The sequence below is a fragment of the Equus asinus genome, chromosome 13 (genome assembly GCF_041296235.1).
Source record: "Equus asinus isolate D_3611 breed Donkey chromosome 13, EquAss-T2T_v2, whole genome shotgun sequence".
Classification (NCBI taxonomy): Eukaryota; Metazoa; Chordata; class Mammalia; order Perissodactyla; family Equidae; genus Equus; species Equus asinus.
This window is the reverse complement of record NC_091802.1, coordinates 29,163,946-29,181,691: the sequence shown is the minus strand read 5'-3', so window position 1 is coordinate 29,181,691 and position 17,746 is coordinate 29,163,946. Positions and strand designations below refer to the sequence as shown.

At 35.7% G+C, this 17,746-nt stretch overlaps 1 protein-coding gene across 2 annotated transcripts in view; it reads left to right on the top strand.

Annotated features, from left to right (window-relative positions):
- The window catches only part of PPM1E (protein phosphatase, Mg2+/Mn2+ dependent 1E), a 179,635-nt gene that overhangs the window by 13,163 nt on the left and 148,726 nt on the right, over positions 1–17,746 (top strand). Inside the window, exon 1 of one of the 2 annotated variants that reach the window (XM_070482899.1) lies at positions 1,669–1,822. The exons of the other annotated variant lie outside the window; for it this stretch is intronic. Within the exon in view, the coding sequence (XP_070339000.1) occupies positions 1,785–1,822 (38 nt within the window). The 5' untranslated portion in view covers positions 1,669–1,784. Of the gene's footprint in view, positions 1–1,668; positions 1,823–17,746 lie in introns of those variants that run through there. 2 annotated transcript variants of the gene reach the window in all.

Below are 17,746 nucleotides of genomic sequence, written 5' to 3'. Positions count from 1 at the left end.
GGACTATAAAAGGAAATTTTAATTAAGCTTTGCTATGTTAAGAATTTCCTTGGCTTTAAAAAGCTATTTATTTTACTTTAACTTTTCTAATTGGTTCTCTAAACAAAGATAGCCTTGGGCTGACCCCATGGCCTAGTGGTTAAGTTCTGTGCGCTCAGCTGCAGCAGCTGGGTTCAGTTCCCGGGTGTGAACCTACACCACTCATTGGCAACTATGCTGTGGCAGTGACTCAGATAAAAACAGAGGAAGATTGGCTACAGATGTTAGCTCAGGGCAAATCTTCCTCAGCAAAAAATTAAAAAATTAAAAAAATAAAGATAGCCTTATGTGTGGCTTGGTAATTTCGTGGCTAATATATACCATGAAAAATTATTGCAGGTATTCAGTTCCTGAGGCATATATGATCAGCTATGTTCAAGCAAGATATTGAATCATTTAGTATTTCGTAATATATAAAATTAACAGTAAATCCTAAAAACAATATGATTAAAGACTGTCCTTGTTTGAAACTGACATTGGTGGAGTTTAATTTCTTATTCACTTGTTTTCCACCTCATTACAGAAAGGATTTCAAGTGGCAAATTAATTTTACTATAATGGGAGTAATATTTTATTTAGTCATGAAAAAAACATTAAGTACCTACTGTATGCCAAGCACTGTGCTAAATGCTGCTTATACAGAAATAAAATATATGTTCCTTTCTTCAAGAAGTATGCAGTTTAGAGGAAAAGTCAGACAAGTTAACCAGCAAGTACAGTACAATGTGAGTATAATAAAAATTATTAACTCTGTTATGTATGAGGTGATATACCAAGTTCATTACATGCTGTTGTTTTCCATTTTTAAATCAGAAAATTAATGTTCAGCAACATTAGGTAACTTGTCCAAGGTCACACAGTAAGTGGTAGAATCAGATTTGAACTCAGATATGTCTGACTCCAAAGCTTATTATCCTGTGGCCTCTATGTACTAGTAAGAGTTAAGACACAGCAATGCAGAGGATTTTATGGGGACACTAAGGTGGGTGTGCTAGTGTAGGCTGTTAAATTCTGGAAGGGGATACTTAAGTTGAGTTTAGAAGACTAATTAGGAATTAGCAAAGAGGAGGAGGAAGCTGAAAAGCATGTGCAAAGAGACACTACCATGTGCAAAGGCATGGAGATGAGAAAGCATAGCCCATTTGGCACTTCCCTGGCTAACTCTTATTGCTCTGAATAAAAGAGGGTAAACCTGTAAGAAAGAGCAGAGAAATAACTCAAAAGTTATTCATTTATTCAGTCAATATTGGGCACTGTAGACTCTGTATTCACTGCATCTCTGGGAAGATACTGGAATTTTTGAAACTACAAGTCATAGAAATGCCACTAATGTTAAACAGAATGCCCCATAATCAGGAAACAGAAGAGCCTTATGCTCTTTCTTCAGCCCTCTAATTTATTTTATTTGGCTTTTAGAACAATGGCTTCTAAATTGTAAAATCTGTCTCTCTCTTTTTTTTTTCTGATCATTTGTCTCATCATGCTACCTGATGCGAACCTGTGTGGAGATTTTAGAACTGAAGACTGCATAAAGTGTTCTCATTTCAACTATGCTTAAATCCTATTTACTTCTTAAAGATTTATGAAAGGATAAGTATGTTTCTCTGTATCAGTATCTACTGTGTGACCTTATCTTTCAGAGGATAAATGTGCTAAAAGTACTGAAACAGATTCTTTCAAGGACATGTCTGGCGAGATAGAAGTACATCAAGCTGCTGGATGGATATACAGGACAACACAAGACCATGACCCAGATTATAAATCAACGTATAAAATTTAGGAGGTAGGGAATGGTTTTTCTGAGTTTGAAGGAGTAATGTTTATCATTAAATACATTTATCATTCAGTGAAAGAATTACTAGTTTATTTTCTCCATCTTTATAATCTAAAGAGACAGCCTTCAACACTCATTTCAGATGCTATCTTACCTACTAGAAGAATTTCCCTGAGGTCAGCTGGAACTAATTATTCCCCCCACCGAACTCCCCAGCATTTTATCTGTATCTTTTTAAAAGACATTCAATAATTTTTTCCTTTTTCTTATGCTTATTATTTATATACATATCTTATCACCTCTATTAAGCTATACGTAACTTCCTTGAAGCAAAATTCATGTTTGAGCCGCAGCACTAAGATTTCTACATATAAGGCACTGAGCTAACACTTAATGAAATTAAGTATAGCTTCCATATCATAATCTAAATCATTAGAGCAGTGTTTCTTAAAGTATTGGACATGAATTACCTACTTCAGAATCATCTGGAATGTTTTGTTAAAAATGCAGGCCCCTGTGCTCCTGCCTACACCTACTGAATGAGAAATTCTATTGGTTCCTGGAATTTTGTTTTGAGTAAAAATTCAACGTAATCATGATGCACACTAAAGGTTGAGAACCCACTGCATTACGGAGAATGTAAGAATCCAAATTAAAATTGAATTTACATGAAATTGCAGATGTGCTTAATGTTAAATAATAACATTTCATACATAGCAAGGTGTAAAATATAAGAAGAAAAAAGTGAACAGGAAGATACTTTCAATGCAGTTTGTATGTCAGTGAAGATCATTGTGGAATATTTTGGAACTTTCAGTCTTAAAAAAGCATATGTAGATGTAAATAATTTTGAATATTGATGACCATTTTCTATGAATGCATTTGAAGTTAAGCACCATAGTTTTATAACTAAAGACTAAGAAAAGATGCATTGAACGTTATCTGCACATTCTAAAATTGCTGTATGCATAGATGTCTTTTAGGGCATGATTTCCTATAATGTAGTTTGTGACTAATAGTTCTACTATAAGAAATAGTGTGGTTCAGATACCATTTAACAATATGTTTTTCCTTATCTTTCTTTAACAAAGATATTGTATTTTAGATTTACTTGTCTGTAAATGTTTTATCTGTGATTTTTAAAGATATAAAATTATTGATAGAATGCCAGCTATCTTGGCTTTATGCATTGTTGAAGCTGTAAGGTCAGGGGTAAGCTGTAGTAAGCAGGTCCAATATAGGTCTTCATCTAGATAGTTCTTTTATTTCCAATGTGATGTACAATAGTTTTATAAACTTAAGCTGTTTTTATAATAGTAATAAAGATAAGAAATGCTTAAATAATGCTTGTAATGTAGAGCATTGGTCCAGGTACTTTTCATATATTAATTCGTTTAATTCTCACAGTAACCAAATGAGATAGGCACTGTTATTAACCACACATTACAGGTGAGGAAACTGAGGTACTGAGTAAGAAATTTGTCCAAGTTCACACAGCTGGTAAATGGCTAGGTTATGAACCCATACAGTATAACTTCAGAGTCAGTCACTTTACGATGTTGTTACTTTTTTAGACTAGCAATTAATTTGACTTTGTCTTAGTCATTATCAGGAGCATTTTCCAGCAATAGCATGGCAAATGTTTCCAAGTAACAATTTTAAACAAATTCAACCTACCTCTAAACATTGTCTTTTTTGAATTGTCTTAATGCTATTCCTGCTTTTTACTGATATGTAGTAATTTTGAGGTTTCTTAAAATTAATTGGATTCAAAAGATTGTTTTAGCATCCCATTTTTGGTGTTTGTGATTGTGGTAGATGATCATTTTTAGTAAAAAAAGATAAAGTATGTGGGGAGAATATTCATATCTTCAGCACTGTTTGACCGAAGTGGAAGTCCAGTAATTTTAATTTTTAGAAGCTATTGGGACACAACAGATTTTTATGAAATAAAGCTAGATAAGTTTGCATACTGATGATTTTAAAAATTATATATAAAAGATATTTAGTAATATATGTATTTTCTGATAAAGATTACTGAAGTTTTTCTCTACAAAAAGTAATACATTTTTATTGATGTTTCTGTGGTCCACATGAATAAAATATTTGTCCTTGATCTGTGTCATTTCCTCATTTTTAATTCTACAAATGGGTCATTTTTAGGTGTCATTAATTACTTTGTTTCAATAAATAAATACTGAAGATGATTTAACTACCTTTTAAAAATATATGACTTATGAATGCTATATATTAGACTGTATTTTAATATGTTAATTGTGTTTAAAAATCTGTCCCTTCAAAACTCTAGCTTGTTTAATAGATTTAATTGAATACCACCAGTCTCTGTTATAATCAGGACAGCTCAGAAGAGGAGGGGACCCAAATTAGAAAGAAACCCAGAATGGAAAATAAAGAAGAGAGATTTTTACCCTTAGAATAAAGCGTTCCAAAAAGAAGAGGTGGGCTATAGAAATCTTGAGTAAGATCATGGGTATGCCCAGTTATGTGGCTCTTAATAACATAATTAAGATATTTTGGGGGCCAGCCTGGTGGCACAGTAGTTAAGTTCAGTGTGTTCTGCTTCAGCGGCCTGGGGTTTGCAGGTTCAGATTCCAGGGCTGGTCATACACCACTCCACTCATCAAGCCATGCTATGATGGTGTCCCACATACAAAATAGAGGAAGATTGGTATAAATGTTAGCTCAGGGCCACTCTTCCTCAAGCAAAAAGAGGAAGATTGGCAACAGGTGTTAGCTCAGAGCCAATCTTCCTCACACACACATACACACACAAAAGATATCTTTATTTTTTCAATGCAAATTTATAGTCTAGTGAATTGAAAAGTAGTATGAACATTGAATTATCTGTAGAACTCATCTAAGAGGGTCCCTGTAATTTCACGTGGGGAAAGCTATTTCTTGTACTTTTATCTTTTGATCTATATTTTGTCATTTTGTTAATAGTGGGAAAAGAATGAACATCATTTTTTCTATGTGAGCTACTGCCACAGCATGGCTACTGATAGCTGAGTGGTGTGGTTCTGTAACCAGGAACTGAACCCAGGCTGCCAAAGCAGTGAGAGCACCAAACCTTAACCACTAGGCCATCAGGGTTGGCTCTGAAAATCATTTTTTATGAACAAAATGTTTTTCTTTCCTAAATTTGACACCAATATGAATCTTACTCTCTATAAGTTTTTAAAATGTAAATTGAAGATTTGATTGTGCTACTAAAGTACCATTTTACCTGATGGCTAGGAGGAATCAAGCATAGTCAAGGGGATGCCTAACAAGTACTTTTAGAAGAGTACATAAGGCGTTTAATAACTGTTGAAAGAATGATAATGTCCTAGTTCTCAAATAAATAGAATTTTAATTTACTATACAAGAAAGTTATTCTGGGGCCTGCTCCGTGGCCGAATGGTTAAGTTCGCACACTCCGCTGCGGCGGCCCAGGGTTCAGATCCTGGGCGCCGACATGGCACCGTTCGTCAGGCCACGTTGAGGCGGCGTCCCACATCCCACAACTAGAAGGACATGCAAGTAAGATATACAACTGTGTACAGGCGGGGTTTGGGGAGATAAAGCAGGAAAAAAAAAATATTGGCAGCAGTTGTTAGCCCAGGTGCCAATCCTTAAAACAAAAGAAAGTTATTCTGTATTTCCTTATTCTATATAGAGTTCCCTACTAGAATGTAAGCTCCACGAAGGCAGGGACTTTGTTTTGCTCACTATCCTATTCTCGATACCTACAATACTGAATGCTTAGTACAGTACACAGTAGGTTTCCAGTAAGTACTTGATGAATAAGTGAATATAAGCTTATACATATTTTTTGTGGTAAAATATACATAACATGTTTTAAATAGCATTTTTATTTCCAATTAGGTAAAAGACACATGCTCATTGCAGGAATGTTTGAAACTACATGAAAGAACAGAAAAATTACTTGTATTTTGCCACTTCAAACTGCCATTCTTTAGGAATATTTTTCTCTAGCCCTTTTTAATGCAAATACATTTATAACTAAATTGAGATCATACTTACATATATGTACATATCGTTTTGTGCCCTGTTTTTTTCATATAATACTTTCTAGTGAGCATTTTTCAAAGCATTAAATATTCCTTAAAAACATAATGTGAAAATGTTGTTAAGGGTCTAAGTGCTGTTTTGCTCAAAATCTGCAGTATTAAATATATTTTAGAGGCTGGCCCGGTGGTGCAGCAGTTAAGTGCACATGTTCTGCTTTGGCGGCCTGGGGTTCACCAGTTCGGATCCCAGGTGCAGACATGGCACTGCTGGGCAAGCCATTCTGTGGTAGGCGTCCCACATATAAAGTAGAGGAAGATGGGCAGAGACGTGAGCTCAGGGCCAGTCTTCCTCAGCAAAAAAAAAAAAAAAGGATTGGCAGCAGCTGTTAGCTCAGGGCTAATCTTCCTCAAAATAATAAAAATAGAAAAATAAATACATTTTACTTTGTGATCAAGACTATGTATAAATACTTAGTTGTATCAAAAAATTGTAAAATAGCCCAGTGGTGCATGGTTAAGTTTGTGCACTCTGTTAGGCAACCTGGGGTTTGCTGGTTTGGATCCTGGGCATAGACTTACATACTACTCATCAAGCCATGCTGTGGCAGTGTCCCACATACAAAAAAGAGGAAGATTGGTACCTATATTAGCTCAGTGACAATCATCCTCAAGTAAAAAGAGGAAGATTGGCAACAGATGTTAGCTCAGGGCCAATCTTCCTCACCAAATATATACATATATATATAGTAAAGCAATAGTTATTAAGTGTGATGCATTCTGATTTTTTTTGTGTGTTTTGTTTTTTGAAATATTCTTGTCACATCCCTCCAAACTGATTTTGCATCTCAGTGAAGGTTTGCAGCCCACAGTTGGAAAAGTACTCTTATCTTGTATGAGTATTGCATAATTCAGTGGTGCCCCTTTTACTGGACAAATTTGATTCTTTCCAGTTTTTGCCACTAGGTATAAGTATTTAAAAGTGTATGTGAGTATATTTACCAAAATAATTAATGCTGGTTGTAATAAATTATTGCTAAAGTGTTAAAATGTAAGCCTTTTTTTTTTTTTTATCGGTTTGATGTGTATCCTGTCTGTGTAGGTTTAGGGTGTGCAACGTGTTGATTTGATGCATTTTATATATTGCAAAATGACTTTCAGACTTTCTGTGCATTCATTCACTCTCTATATCAACATCATGATCTATCTATACACAGTTTTTATTTCCTAAACAAAAATGGGATAATTCTACACTTTTAGAATTTTTTAATTTCTCATGGATATCTTTTCATATCAACATGTAGAGATCTACCTCATTCTTTCGTCTGCTACATAGTACTCCATTACAGGTGGATCATAAATTTCACTTTTACATTGTTGATGAAGATTTGCGTTGCCTTTTTCTATTGTAAAGAATGCTTCAGTGGCTATTCTTATATGCAGATCTTTGTGCACATCTGCATGTATTGTTATAATTGTTTAATTTCAGTGTATTGCTTTAGCATCTTTTCATGTGCTTATTAGGATTTGTATTTCTTCTATGAATGCTTGTTTGTATTCTTTGTGGATTTTTGTATTTATTATTGATTTGTAGGAAATCTTTATCTATTGTGGATATTAGCCTCTTGAGTGTTATGTGTTGCAAATGGCTTCTTTCAGTCTATAAATTATCTTTTGAAACTTTATTATGGAGTCTCTATATAGAGCTTTAAATTTTTGTACTTGATCAAATCAGCTATTTCTTTTCTTTATGGCTTCTGGGATTTCTATCATGTTTTAAAGGGTATAACTGAACTTCCCCACCTATTTTCTTATATTTTCCTCTAATATTTACAGTTTTTTATGTTTCCTCATTGAGAATTAACTTTTGAACTGGATATTATTGCATTTAGCTACTTAAATTGATATATCTAATCATTACTTCTGATAACGAAAGTCGTAATTAGGAAGATTAGTGAGTTCTAAAGAGAGTTCTAATTTTGTTAAAATGCTTGAATTGGTTGGCTAGCACATGCATATAAGATTTAGAAGCAGTTGGAGTGTAAGGTTAGATATTTTTTGGATAGGAAATATTTAAACAAAAGTCATATTTCTCAGCAGGCTTCACGACCAACCAAGTTTATTTGAAACATTGCACTAGGTGTTTGACAAATTCTTGCCTTGCTGACATTTTCTCTCTTAGAATGTAAGGGAAAAATATTTATATATTTGTATGAGAAAAAGTCTTGAAGGATATACACCAAATTATTAGCAGTGATTTTCTCTGAAGGGCAAGATTTCAGAAATATTTAAACATTTTTTTCTACTTACTGTGTTTAGTATTTTTATCAAAAAAAGATGTTATTTGTTTAGTAAAAACAATATAAGGGGACGTAAAGGATATAATGAGGGATACTGCTGCTTTGGATCTATTTATAGCCAATGAGGAAGAGCTGCTTGGTGGGTAGGAATGAAAGAAACCTTTGGAGACAAAGTGACCATACCATATCATTATAGAGTTTGTTATAGCTGGGGTGGAGAATTCTAGAAGTAGTCACATACATAAATAGTGTAGATTACAGGAAGAAAACTTTTAAAAAGTGAACAAAAAAATATGTAGTTATGACCTTATGACCTGAGACTAGAGAAAATTGGGAGACACTCAAAAATAATTGCAAAATTATGCAATTATAGATTATAGCAATGAGTTTTTAAAAAGGCAAAAACAACTAAAACTGATTCCACTTGGAGCAATCTTAGCTCAAGTTTTAAAGATTTTACTTTTCCTTTTTCTCCCAAAACCCCCCAGTACATAGTTGTGTATTTTTAGTTGTTGGTCTGTCTAGTTGTGGCATGTGGGATGCTGCCTCAGCATGGCCCGATGAGCGGTGCCATGTCCGCGCCCAGGATCCGAACCGGCGAAACCTGGGGCAGCCGCAGCAGAGTGGGAGAACTTAACCACTCCACCACAGGGCCAGCCCCTAGCTCAAATTTTAAAAGGATATTTCTAGAAGATGAATGTAGAAAAATGACAAACATTTAAGTGTGTCAGGAAAGCTAAAGTCCAGAATTCACAGATGTGGGGGGTATACTAAAGATAATTTTTTTTTTTTTTAAGATTTTTATTTTTTCCTTTTTCTCCCCAAAGCCCCCCAGTACATAGTTGTATATTTCTCGTTGTGGGTCCTTCTAGTTGTGGCATGTGGGACGCTGCCTCAGCGTGGTCTGATGAGCAGTGCCACGTCCGCGCCCAGGATTCGAACCAACGAAACACTGGGCCGCCTGCAGCGGAGCGCGCGAACTTAACCACTCGGCCACGGGGCCAGCCCCACTAAAGATAATTTTTAAAATTTTACATTTATAAACAAGGAAGATGTATGCCTACTTAATATTAATAGTTCCTATTGTGTTTCCATATTTTCTGTCAAGAAGGACAATGTTTATGCTGTTAACAAAAGAATCCCTTAGTAAAGGAGAATGAAAGTCCAATATAGGTGAAATTAATTATAAAACATCTAACTGCTCAATATGAGTTTGTTTCCTAACCTAAACTAATTATTTGAGGATGCTGTGAGAATTTGTAGGTGAGAAAGCTAAATTTTGAGAAATTATTGAGAATAGGAAAAATGGAAGTAAGCAACAAGTAAAGACATTGATAGCATGTTGATCAAATCCAGAAACGAACAAAGCCTGATGGACCTTTATGCAAGCAAAGAAAATAATTTGGAAGTCTGTGGCAACAAGGAATTAACAGATTGGTTTAAATAAGAAATTTAGTATAACTAAATATATAATCCTACATTTGAGTTGAAAAAAATCAGTTGAAAAAAGAATTGACAAAGGATGAATAGCCTAATAGGAGCATTTTTAACGTAGGGAATTTTACTGTTAAACTTAATATGAATTAGCAGCATAATTTGCCTGCCAAAATTTGATTATTATAATATTCTGAATAAGGGAGGTTGGTTAGGCCACACCTGGCATATATCCAGATTTAGATACCACCTTTGAGGAAATTGGCATATGTCCAAGTGACAGCAGCATCAGCCTTTGTTATGTAGGAAAAAAATTAGACTTAATCTGAGCCATAAAGCAGCTTTAAGACCAAAGATTGTAAAAAGACAGATTTCAGCCCAGAACTAAGAAGGAAGAATTTTCTGGTGTCTAGAAAATAACAGGCTACCTTGAGAGATAGTAGTTACGTGTTTGAGCAAGGCTAGTTTACTGCTTTAGGAAGGATGCTATAGAGGGTATTAAAGTTCAAATGACTTTTGAATGTATCAAGTTTTGCATCTTTTCATGTGCTTATTGGCCTTTTGTATATCTTCCTGGGAGAAATATCTTTTCAAATCCTTTACCAGTTTTTTACTTGGGTTGTTTAATTCTTTTATTATTGAGTTGTAAGAGTTCTTTATCTGTTCTGTCAGATACATGATTTGTAAATATTTTCTCCCATTCTGTGGGTTGTTTTCACTTTCTTGATGGTATCATTTACAGCACAAATGTTTTAAATTTTTGTATAGTCCAATTATGTATTTTTTCTTTTGTCACTTGTGCTTTTGGTGTTGCCTAACTCAAGGATTTACTCCTCTGAGAATTCTCTTCTATGAGGATATTCCTATGTTTTCTTCTAAGAGTTTTATAGTTCTAGCTCCTACATTTAGTTCTACTATCCATTTTGAGTTAATTTTTGGTAAGGGTAATGGTCCAACTTCATTCTTTTGCATGTGAATATCCAGTTGTCTTAGCACCATTTGTTGAAAAAACTAGTCTTCCCCCCATTAAATTGTCTTAGCACTCAAATTTTTAAAGAAATAGTATAACTTTTATTTTTAACAAAAAATATAAGAACTGTGGAAGAGGGGAGAGAAAGTAATGCATGTTTTACCAGTCTTACACAACTTCACTATTTTGCATATTCCCTTCTAGTCCCCCTACATAAATGTTTAAATTTTATAGAGTTGCAATCATGATGGACTGATTATATATTTTGCCTTTTTTACTTAATATGTGCATATATGATACACACTTTCCATATTGCTGTATAGATTTCCAAATGATTTTTTGTTGCTTAATATTCCATCTGCTAGCTATACATAGTTTAATAAATCAGTCCCTTATTTTGAATATTTGTGTTTACTCTAATTTTTTATTATTTAAATAATATTACAATTGTAATCTTTGTGAAAAAGCTATTAGCCTTCCATTGGATAATTTTCTTAGATAAATTTCTGGAAGGATTTCTTTCAAACATAGATTGCACACCAACTAGAACTAGTTATATAATTTTGATTTGGGGGAATTCTGGGGGATGTGTGTGTGTGTGTTGTTGTTCTTGTCTCATTTAAAAATAACAATAGCTGATACCTCTGACTGTGGGTCAGGCAATGTGCCAAACAGTTTATGGGCGTAGCTGTATTTAATTCTACAAATTCTAGTAGATAAGGGAATCATGGCTCAAAAAAGCTTGCTAACTTGCCCCAAGTTATATAACAAATAAATGGCAAAGCTGGCATACAGGGCTGTGTGACTCCAAAACTCCACTGGCTCCCAGATTGGGCATAAACAGTTATAATGGTGAGATTCTTACAGTAGTATTAGGTATTTCGTGCAGAAGTTCTCTGAATACACATGACTCGTTAAGTACTGGTGTATTAAAAAATTTGGCCCAAACTTTTTTTTAAAAATGGGAATCTAAAGACTGACTTTCCTTTGTAGATTTAATAATTATTCTTGGAGCCCATGAACTAATTAATCCTTTTATATTATTCCCATTTGTGTAGTGTTTGCCATTCCAAAGGGTCTAGAGAACGTATATAACCAATACAGAAATTGTTTCACTCAATGAGTAAATGCTGCAATAAAAACAAAAATGGAAAATAAATTAGAAATCTTTAATACTTAAATGTAAATCAAAATTTCCTGATACCTTAAAGATAGAAATTTTGGTATTTTAGGGAGAATATACACAATAGTATTTCTGATCGAGACAGCTAAGTCCTATATAATGTCTATTTAATTAATAGTGTTCAGCTTTTAGTAGCTATTTAAATTGTAGAATTGTTAAGTATGTTTAGTATTCAAAATAATTAGAACTCATAATTATTGCTACAGCCTGGAACATGAAGAGGAAAATCACGATTATAAGAATAAAATTATACTTGAAAAGAAATGGTAATTTTGAAATGCTAGTCATCTGAAAAAATGACTTTTGCCATGTTCAGAGACAACAGTCTTCTTTAAAGCATGAAAATGCCAGCTCTTTACACAAATTTTTGTTCCAGATTTCTATTGTTGCAGTCTTTCAGCACATCAAACTGTATAAAGTCTTTCTTTCCTTGATTTTCATTCAAAGAGACTATTTCCTAAAGATTAAAAAGGTGACTGGAGTTTATTTGTATGCTCTAGACAGAAGAATGAGCCTCTTCAGCCTGGTAGACACTGCTTTCATCAAGGGGTATCTTCAAGAGGGATTCACAGGTAATTGTGAGGGAAGAAGGGTACATTTACTTAGCAGAAGCTGTCCATTTCACCAAATGCCAATTTCCTGAATTTACTTGTAACTAGAATTAGTTGATCAGTTATCTTCTTAGTAACATTTAAAAGAATGTTCAATTTGTTTCTGCTCCAATTCCTTTCTGAGGAGGTGAGCAGAAGAGAATTTTTCATATTCAAGAATATAATTGCAATGAATGTATTTATCAGTGGAGAATTTGAAGACGTTAGACCTAGTCTTTTCTCTGCCTCTCAGCCTCTGGCAACAGTAGCAGGGAATTAAGGCAAACAAATTGAACGTTCCCTTAAATGCTATTATGAAGTCGAATCCTATCACCTAAAGATTTAAGGTGGATTCAGTGAATTGACCTTTAGATAAAATGATTTTTGGTAAATTTACTTTTGGCCAGTGACCCAGAGCTCACCTAACCAGCCAGATCAGCTGAATTAATCCTCATAATGAGGTGCCAGATGCTTCAGCTTTGTTGCCCCACATCCTCAAAATTGAGAACTTTCGTAATGACAGACCACAAAATGGACTATCAAACCTAACATTTAAAATGTACATCTGGGCCAGCCTGGTGGCGCAGTGGTTAAGTTCACACGCTCTGCTTCTCAGTGGCCCGGGGTTCGCCAGTTTTGATCCCGGGTGCGGACATGGGACCACTTGGCAAAAGCCATCCTGTGGTAGGCATCCCATGTATAAAGTAGAGGAAGATGGGCACGGATGTTAGCTCAGGGCCAGGCTTCCTCAGCAAAAAGAGGAGGACTGGCAGTAGTTAGCTCAGGGCTAATCTTCCTAAAAAAAAAAAAATAATAAAAAAAATAAAATGTACATCTGGTTTGAACCAAAGGTTGCCTGGTAAAAGCAATTAAATGACCTTTTCTTTTTTCTGAGGAAGATAAGCCCTTACCTCTTCTCTCTCTTGTGATGATAGACTTCACCTCTAGCTTCACTTTCACTGGAGCTCAGGCCCATATTTCCAAGAGAACATACAAAGCATGGTCACTTTTCATTTCGATGCATCCAAATCAAGATTCTGCCTCTTTCCTCATCAAATAGCACCTCTTTTGAAGTTCTAAAGGCTCACAGTCATCTCATTCTTTTCCATCCCCACTTCTATTCAGTTATTCCCCACTTTCATTCTGTTACTTCTGTGTCTCTTTTTTTTTGGTGGGGAAGATTCGCCTTGAGCTAATATCTATTGCCAATCTTCCTTTTTTGCTTGAGGAAGATTGTCCCTGAGCTAACATCTGTGCCAGTCTTCCTCTATTTTGTATGTGGGATGCTGCCACAGTGTGACTTGATGAGTGGTGTGTAGGTCCATGCCTGGGATCTGAACCCACAAACCCTGGGCCTCTGAAGTGGAGCGTGAGAACTTAATCACTACGTCATGGGGCTGGCCCCTCATTCTGTTACTTTTTGAAATGTCTCATATTCGCTCTTCATGCTTATTGCAACCACCTTAGTTCAGGTCTTCATTACTCTGCCTTCTAGTTGTTTTTCTGCTTGCATTCTTCTCTAGTAGGTTAAATTTTACACGGCTTTCATCGTGTGTCTCTCTGAGGTAATCCCAGGAACTCTGCGAGACTCACTAGCTACCTCTCTGTCTCAATGCAGGATGTTGTGTCAGAAGAACCAGCTATGATCCAGTAGTGCTTTTCTTGCTAATTTGACATCTAGCTGCTCTCTGAACAAAAGACATCTTTAGTCTCATTCTAATCAGATGACTTAGATGTGACCCTTTGCATAGTGCTTGTGGTCCTTGCCTACTGCCTTCTCCTGATGTGACACAAAAGAACCCTGTTGCCTATTTCGGACATTCAACCGGTGTTAATCTAATCCCACACTCTCAATTTACAGTGTTACCTAATTTCTCAGGCTTCAGTTAGATACCCTTAGGATCTCTTCCCTGACTATTGCCACCCCCTGCCCATCTCCCTACCCAAGACGGAGTTAGATGTCTCATCCATGTTCTTTATAGCATCTATCACACTATTTTGAAATAGCCGGTTTTTAAAAATTGAGATATAATTGACATATAACATATTTTAGGTGTGCAACACAATGATTTGATATTTGTAAATTATTGAAAAATGATCACCACAGTAAGTCTAGTTAACATCTATCACTATGCATAGTTGCAATTTTTTTCTTGTGATGAGAACTTTTAAGATCTACTCTCTTAGCAGCTTTCAAATGTACAATACAGTATTACTAACTATAGTCACTATACTGCTCATTACATCCCTATGACTTACTTATTTTATAACTGCAAGTTTGTACCTTTTGACCCCCTTCACCCATTTTGCCCACCCCTTACCCCCTACCTTTGGCAACCACCAATCTCTTCTCTGTATCTGTGCGTTCAGTTTTTTGTTTTTTTAGATTCCACATACAAGTGAGATCATACGGTATTTGTCTTTCTCTGTCTAACTTATTTCACTTAGCATAATTCCCTCAAGGTCTGTCCATGTTGTCACAAATGGCAAGATTTACATCTTTTTTATGGCTGAATAATATTCCATTTGTGTGTGTGCGTGTGTGTGTGTATCCATTCATCCATTGATGGACACTTAGGTTACTACCATGTCTTGGCTATTGTAAATCATGCTGCAACGAACGTGAGGATATAGATAGCTTTTTGAGTTAGTGTTTTCATTTTCTTCAGATAAATACTCAGAAGTGGAATTGCAGAATTGAATGGCAGTTCTATTTTTATTTTATTATTCTTTTTGAGGAAGATTAGCCCTGAGCTAACATCTGCTGCCAATCCTCCTCTTTTTGCTGAGGAAGACTGGCCCTGAGCTAACATGTGTGCCCATCTTCCTCTACTTTATATGTGGGACGCCTTCCACAGCATGGCTTGACAAGCAGTGCCATGTCCGCACCCAGGATCTGAACAGATGAACCCTGGGCCGCCAAAGTGGAATGTGCACACTTAACCGCTGTGCCACAGGGCCAGCCCCATATTTTTAATTTTTTGAGGAACCTCCATACTGTTTTCCATAGTGGTTGCACCAATTTGCATTCTCACCAGCAGTGCATAACGGTTCCCTTTTCCCCACACCCTTACACTTATTTTTCTTTTTGATAATAGCCATCCTAATAGGCGTGAGGTGATACTCATTATGGTTTTGATTTGGATTTCCCTGATGATTAGTGATGTTGAGCACCCTTTCATGTACTTGTTGGCAACTTGTATGTCTTTGGAAAAATGTCTTTTCAGATCCTCTGCCCAGTTTTTAATTGGATTGTTTGCTTTCTTGCTATTGAGTTTTATGAGTTCTTTATATATTTTGAATATTAACCCCTTATCAGATATGTGATTTGCAAATATTTTCTCCTATTTGGTAGGGTGCCTTTTCATTTTGCTGATGGTTTCCTTTGCTGTGCAGAAGTTTTTTAGTTTGGTGTAGTCTCACTTGTTTATTGTTGTTTTTGTTGCCAAATCTGAAAAATCATCACCAAGACCAATGTCAAGGAGCTTACCACCTATGTTTTCTTCTAGGAGGTTTGTGGTTTCAGGTCGTACGTTCAAGTCTTCAATCTATTTTGAATTAACTTTTTTGTGTATGTATGATGTAAGATAGTGGTCCAGTTTCAGAGTTTTGTTTGTTTTTGTCTTTGCCACCAGAAGGTAAATTTCTTGAAAATAGGCACTGTAAAATTTTCATTCTAATACCGTGTGTGGCAGTTCTTGTGTACTTGTGAAATTTTTATTAAATAAATAAATTCAGCAAACATTTATTGAGGGCTTGCTATGTGCCAGGCATTGTTGTGTACATAGCAATGAAGAAGGGAGATAGGGGTCCTGCCTTAAAAGAGTTTACGATTTGGTGGGAAAGGCAGATACTAAGCAAATGGTCAATTATGGTAGTCTGTGGTGGACACCACCAATTTCTTCCTTTGTGTGCGTGTGTACTATTTTTCATGTCAAGAAGAGTCTAATTCTCCTCTTCTTGAATCTGGGCTGGCCTTAATACCCTGACCAAAAAAATGTGGCAGAAGTGACATTTTGGAACGTTTGAGGCTAAGTCTTAAGATGTCTTGCAGCTTCCACCTGGGAAGCTGCAATGTTTTCTCTTGGGATGATCCCTCTCAAAACCCAGCCATACTAAATTGTGAGAAACTCAAGCCATATGGAGAGGTTTTGTGTAGGCACTCTACAGCCCCATCTGAGCTTTGATAGCATCAGCTGGCCATGTGAGTGAGCCATCTTGAACATCCAGTCCAATTGAGCATTTAGATGACTTTATCCTCTACTACCCTCTGACTGCAACTGTATGTGAAACGATCAAGTGAGAACTACACAGCTGAGCCTTGTAACCTACAGAAACTTGAGAGAGAATGAATTGTTTTAAGCTGCTAAATTTAGAGGTGGTTTGTTATGCAGCAGTAGATAACCAGAAGAGAAATTATCACAGATTATTAGACTATGATAAAATACTATAAAGGACATGAACAGGAATAAAGGAAAAACCTAATTTAGATGATCAGAGGAGGCAACCTATAATTGTTTAATGTTTTGTCTTTCTTGCTCAGCTATATGTTTCATGAGGGCAGAGGCTGTATCTATCCTGTTCTTAACTCTATCCCCAGTACATGGTATATATGTTTAATATTTGCTGAAGTAATGATGAAGAATTTTTACTAGATTCTCAAGTTTATAACTCCAAAAAGGTTAAGAATTGCTTCATTAGCAGAAAAACATTCCTGCTTGTCTTTTTTGTATAGGAACGCTTCATTCTATTCAAGCACAAAATTCTAGGTTTTCTAGACTGACTTAATGCCTACACTCAAGACCCATGTGAACAGGGCAATATTTTCCTTTCAGAGGTTAGAGGTGAGCACTGGGCATTTGAGCTTTGGGAACTTAATCATAATGGGCCACATCGCTTATGTAGAGGTTAGGCAGGTGACGAAAGGAACTGATGTCAAAGAGCACAGACATGAGCCTACCTAACGAAAGGACACTAAGGCTCAGATGAAGTCCATTACTCTATCAACATCCTCTGTAATCCTTATCCACTTTATTTTCTATTGTTCGCCACATGAACTTTCTGCCTAATTTCATTTTAGTGTGTTCCAGGAAGTAATTCTCCTCTCAGGTTATACCTAACCCTTTTCTTCCTTGTCTGCTTCTTCCCCACACACCATCATCATTCCCACCTTTGTATCTTTCTGTGCCTGTGTCTTTCTTTGTCCCTAGAGTAGCCTTCCCTCTCCTTTCTGGTTATGTATATCTTTTGGGAGCCATTTTAAGTCTCCTTCCTCTCTGAAACGTTCCTGGAAGATTCCAATTTCTGTATACCTCTCTTTCCAGAGTTTTTATTTTGCTTTTTTTCCTTTCTCATGTCTCGTATATTGGCATGACTCTCACTATATCTTGCCTTATACCACAATTGAGTGGTAATTTTTCAAGTC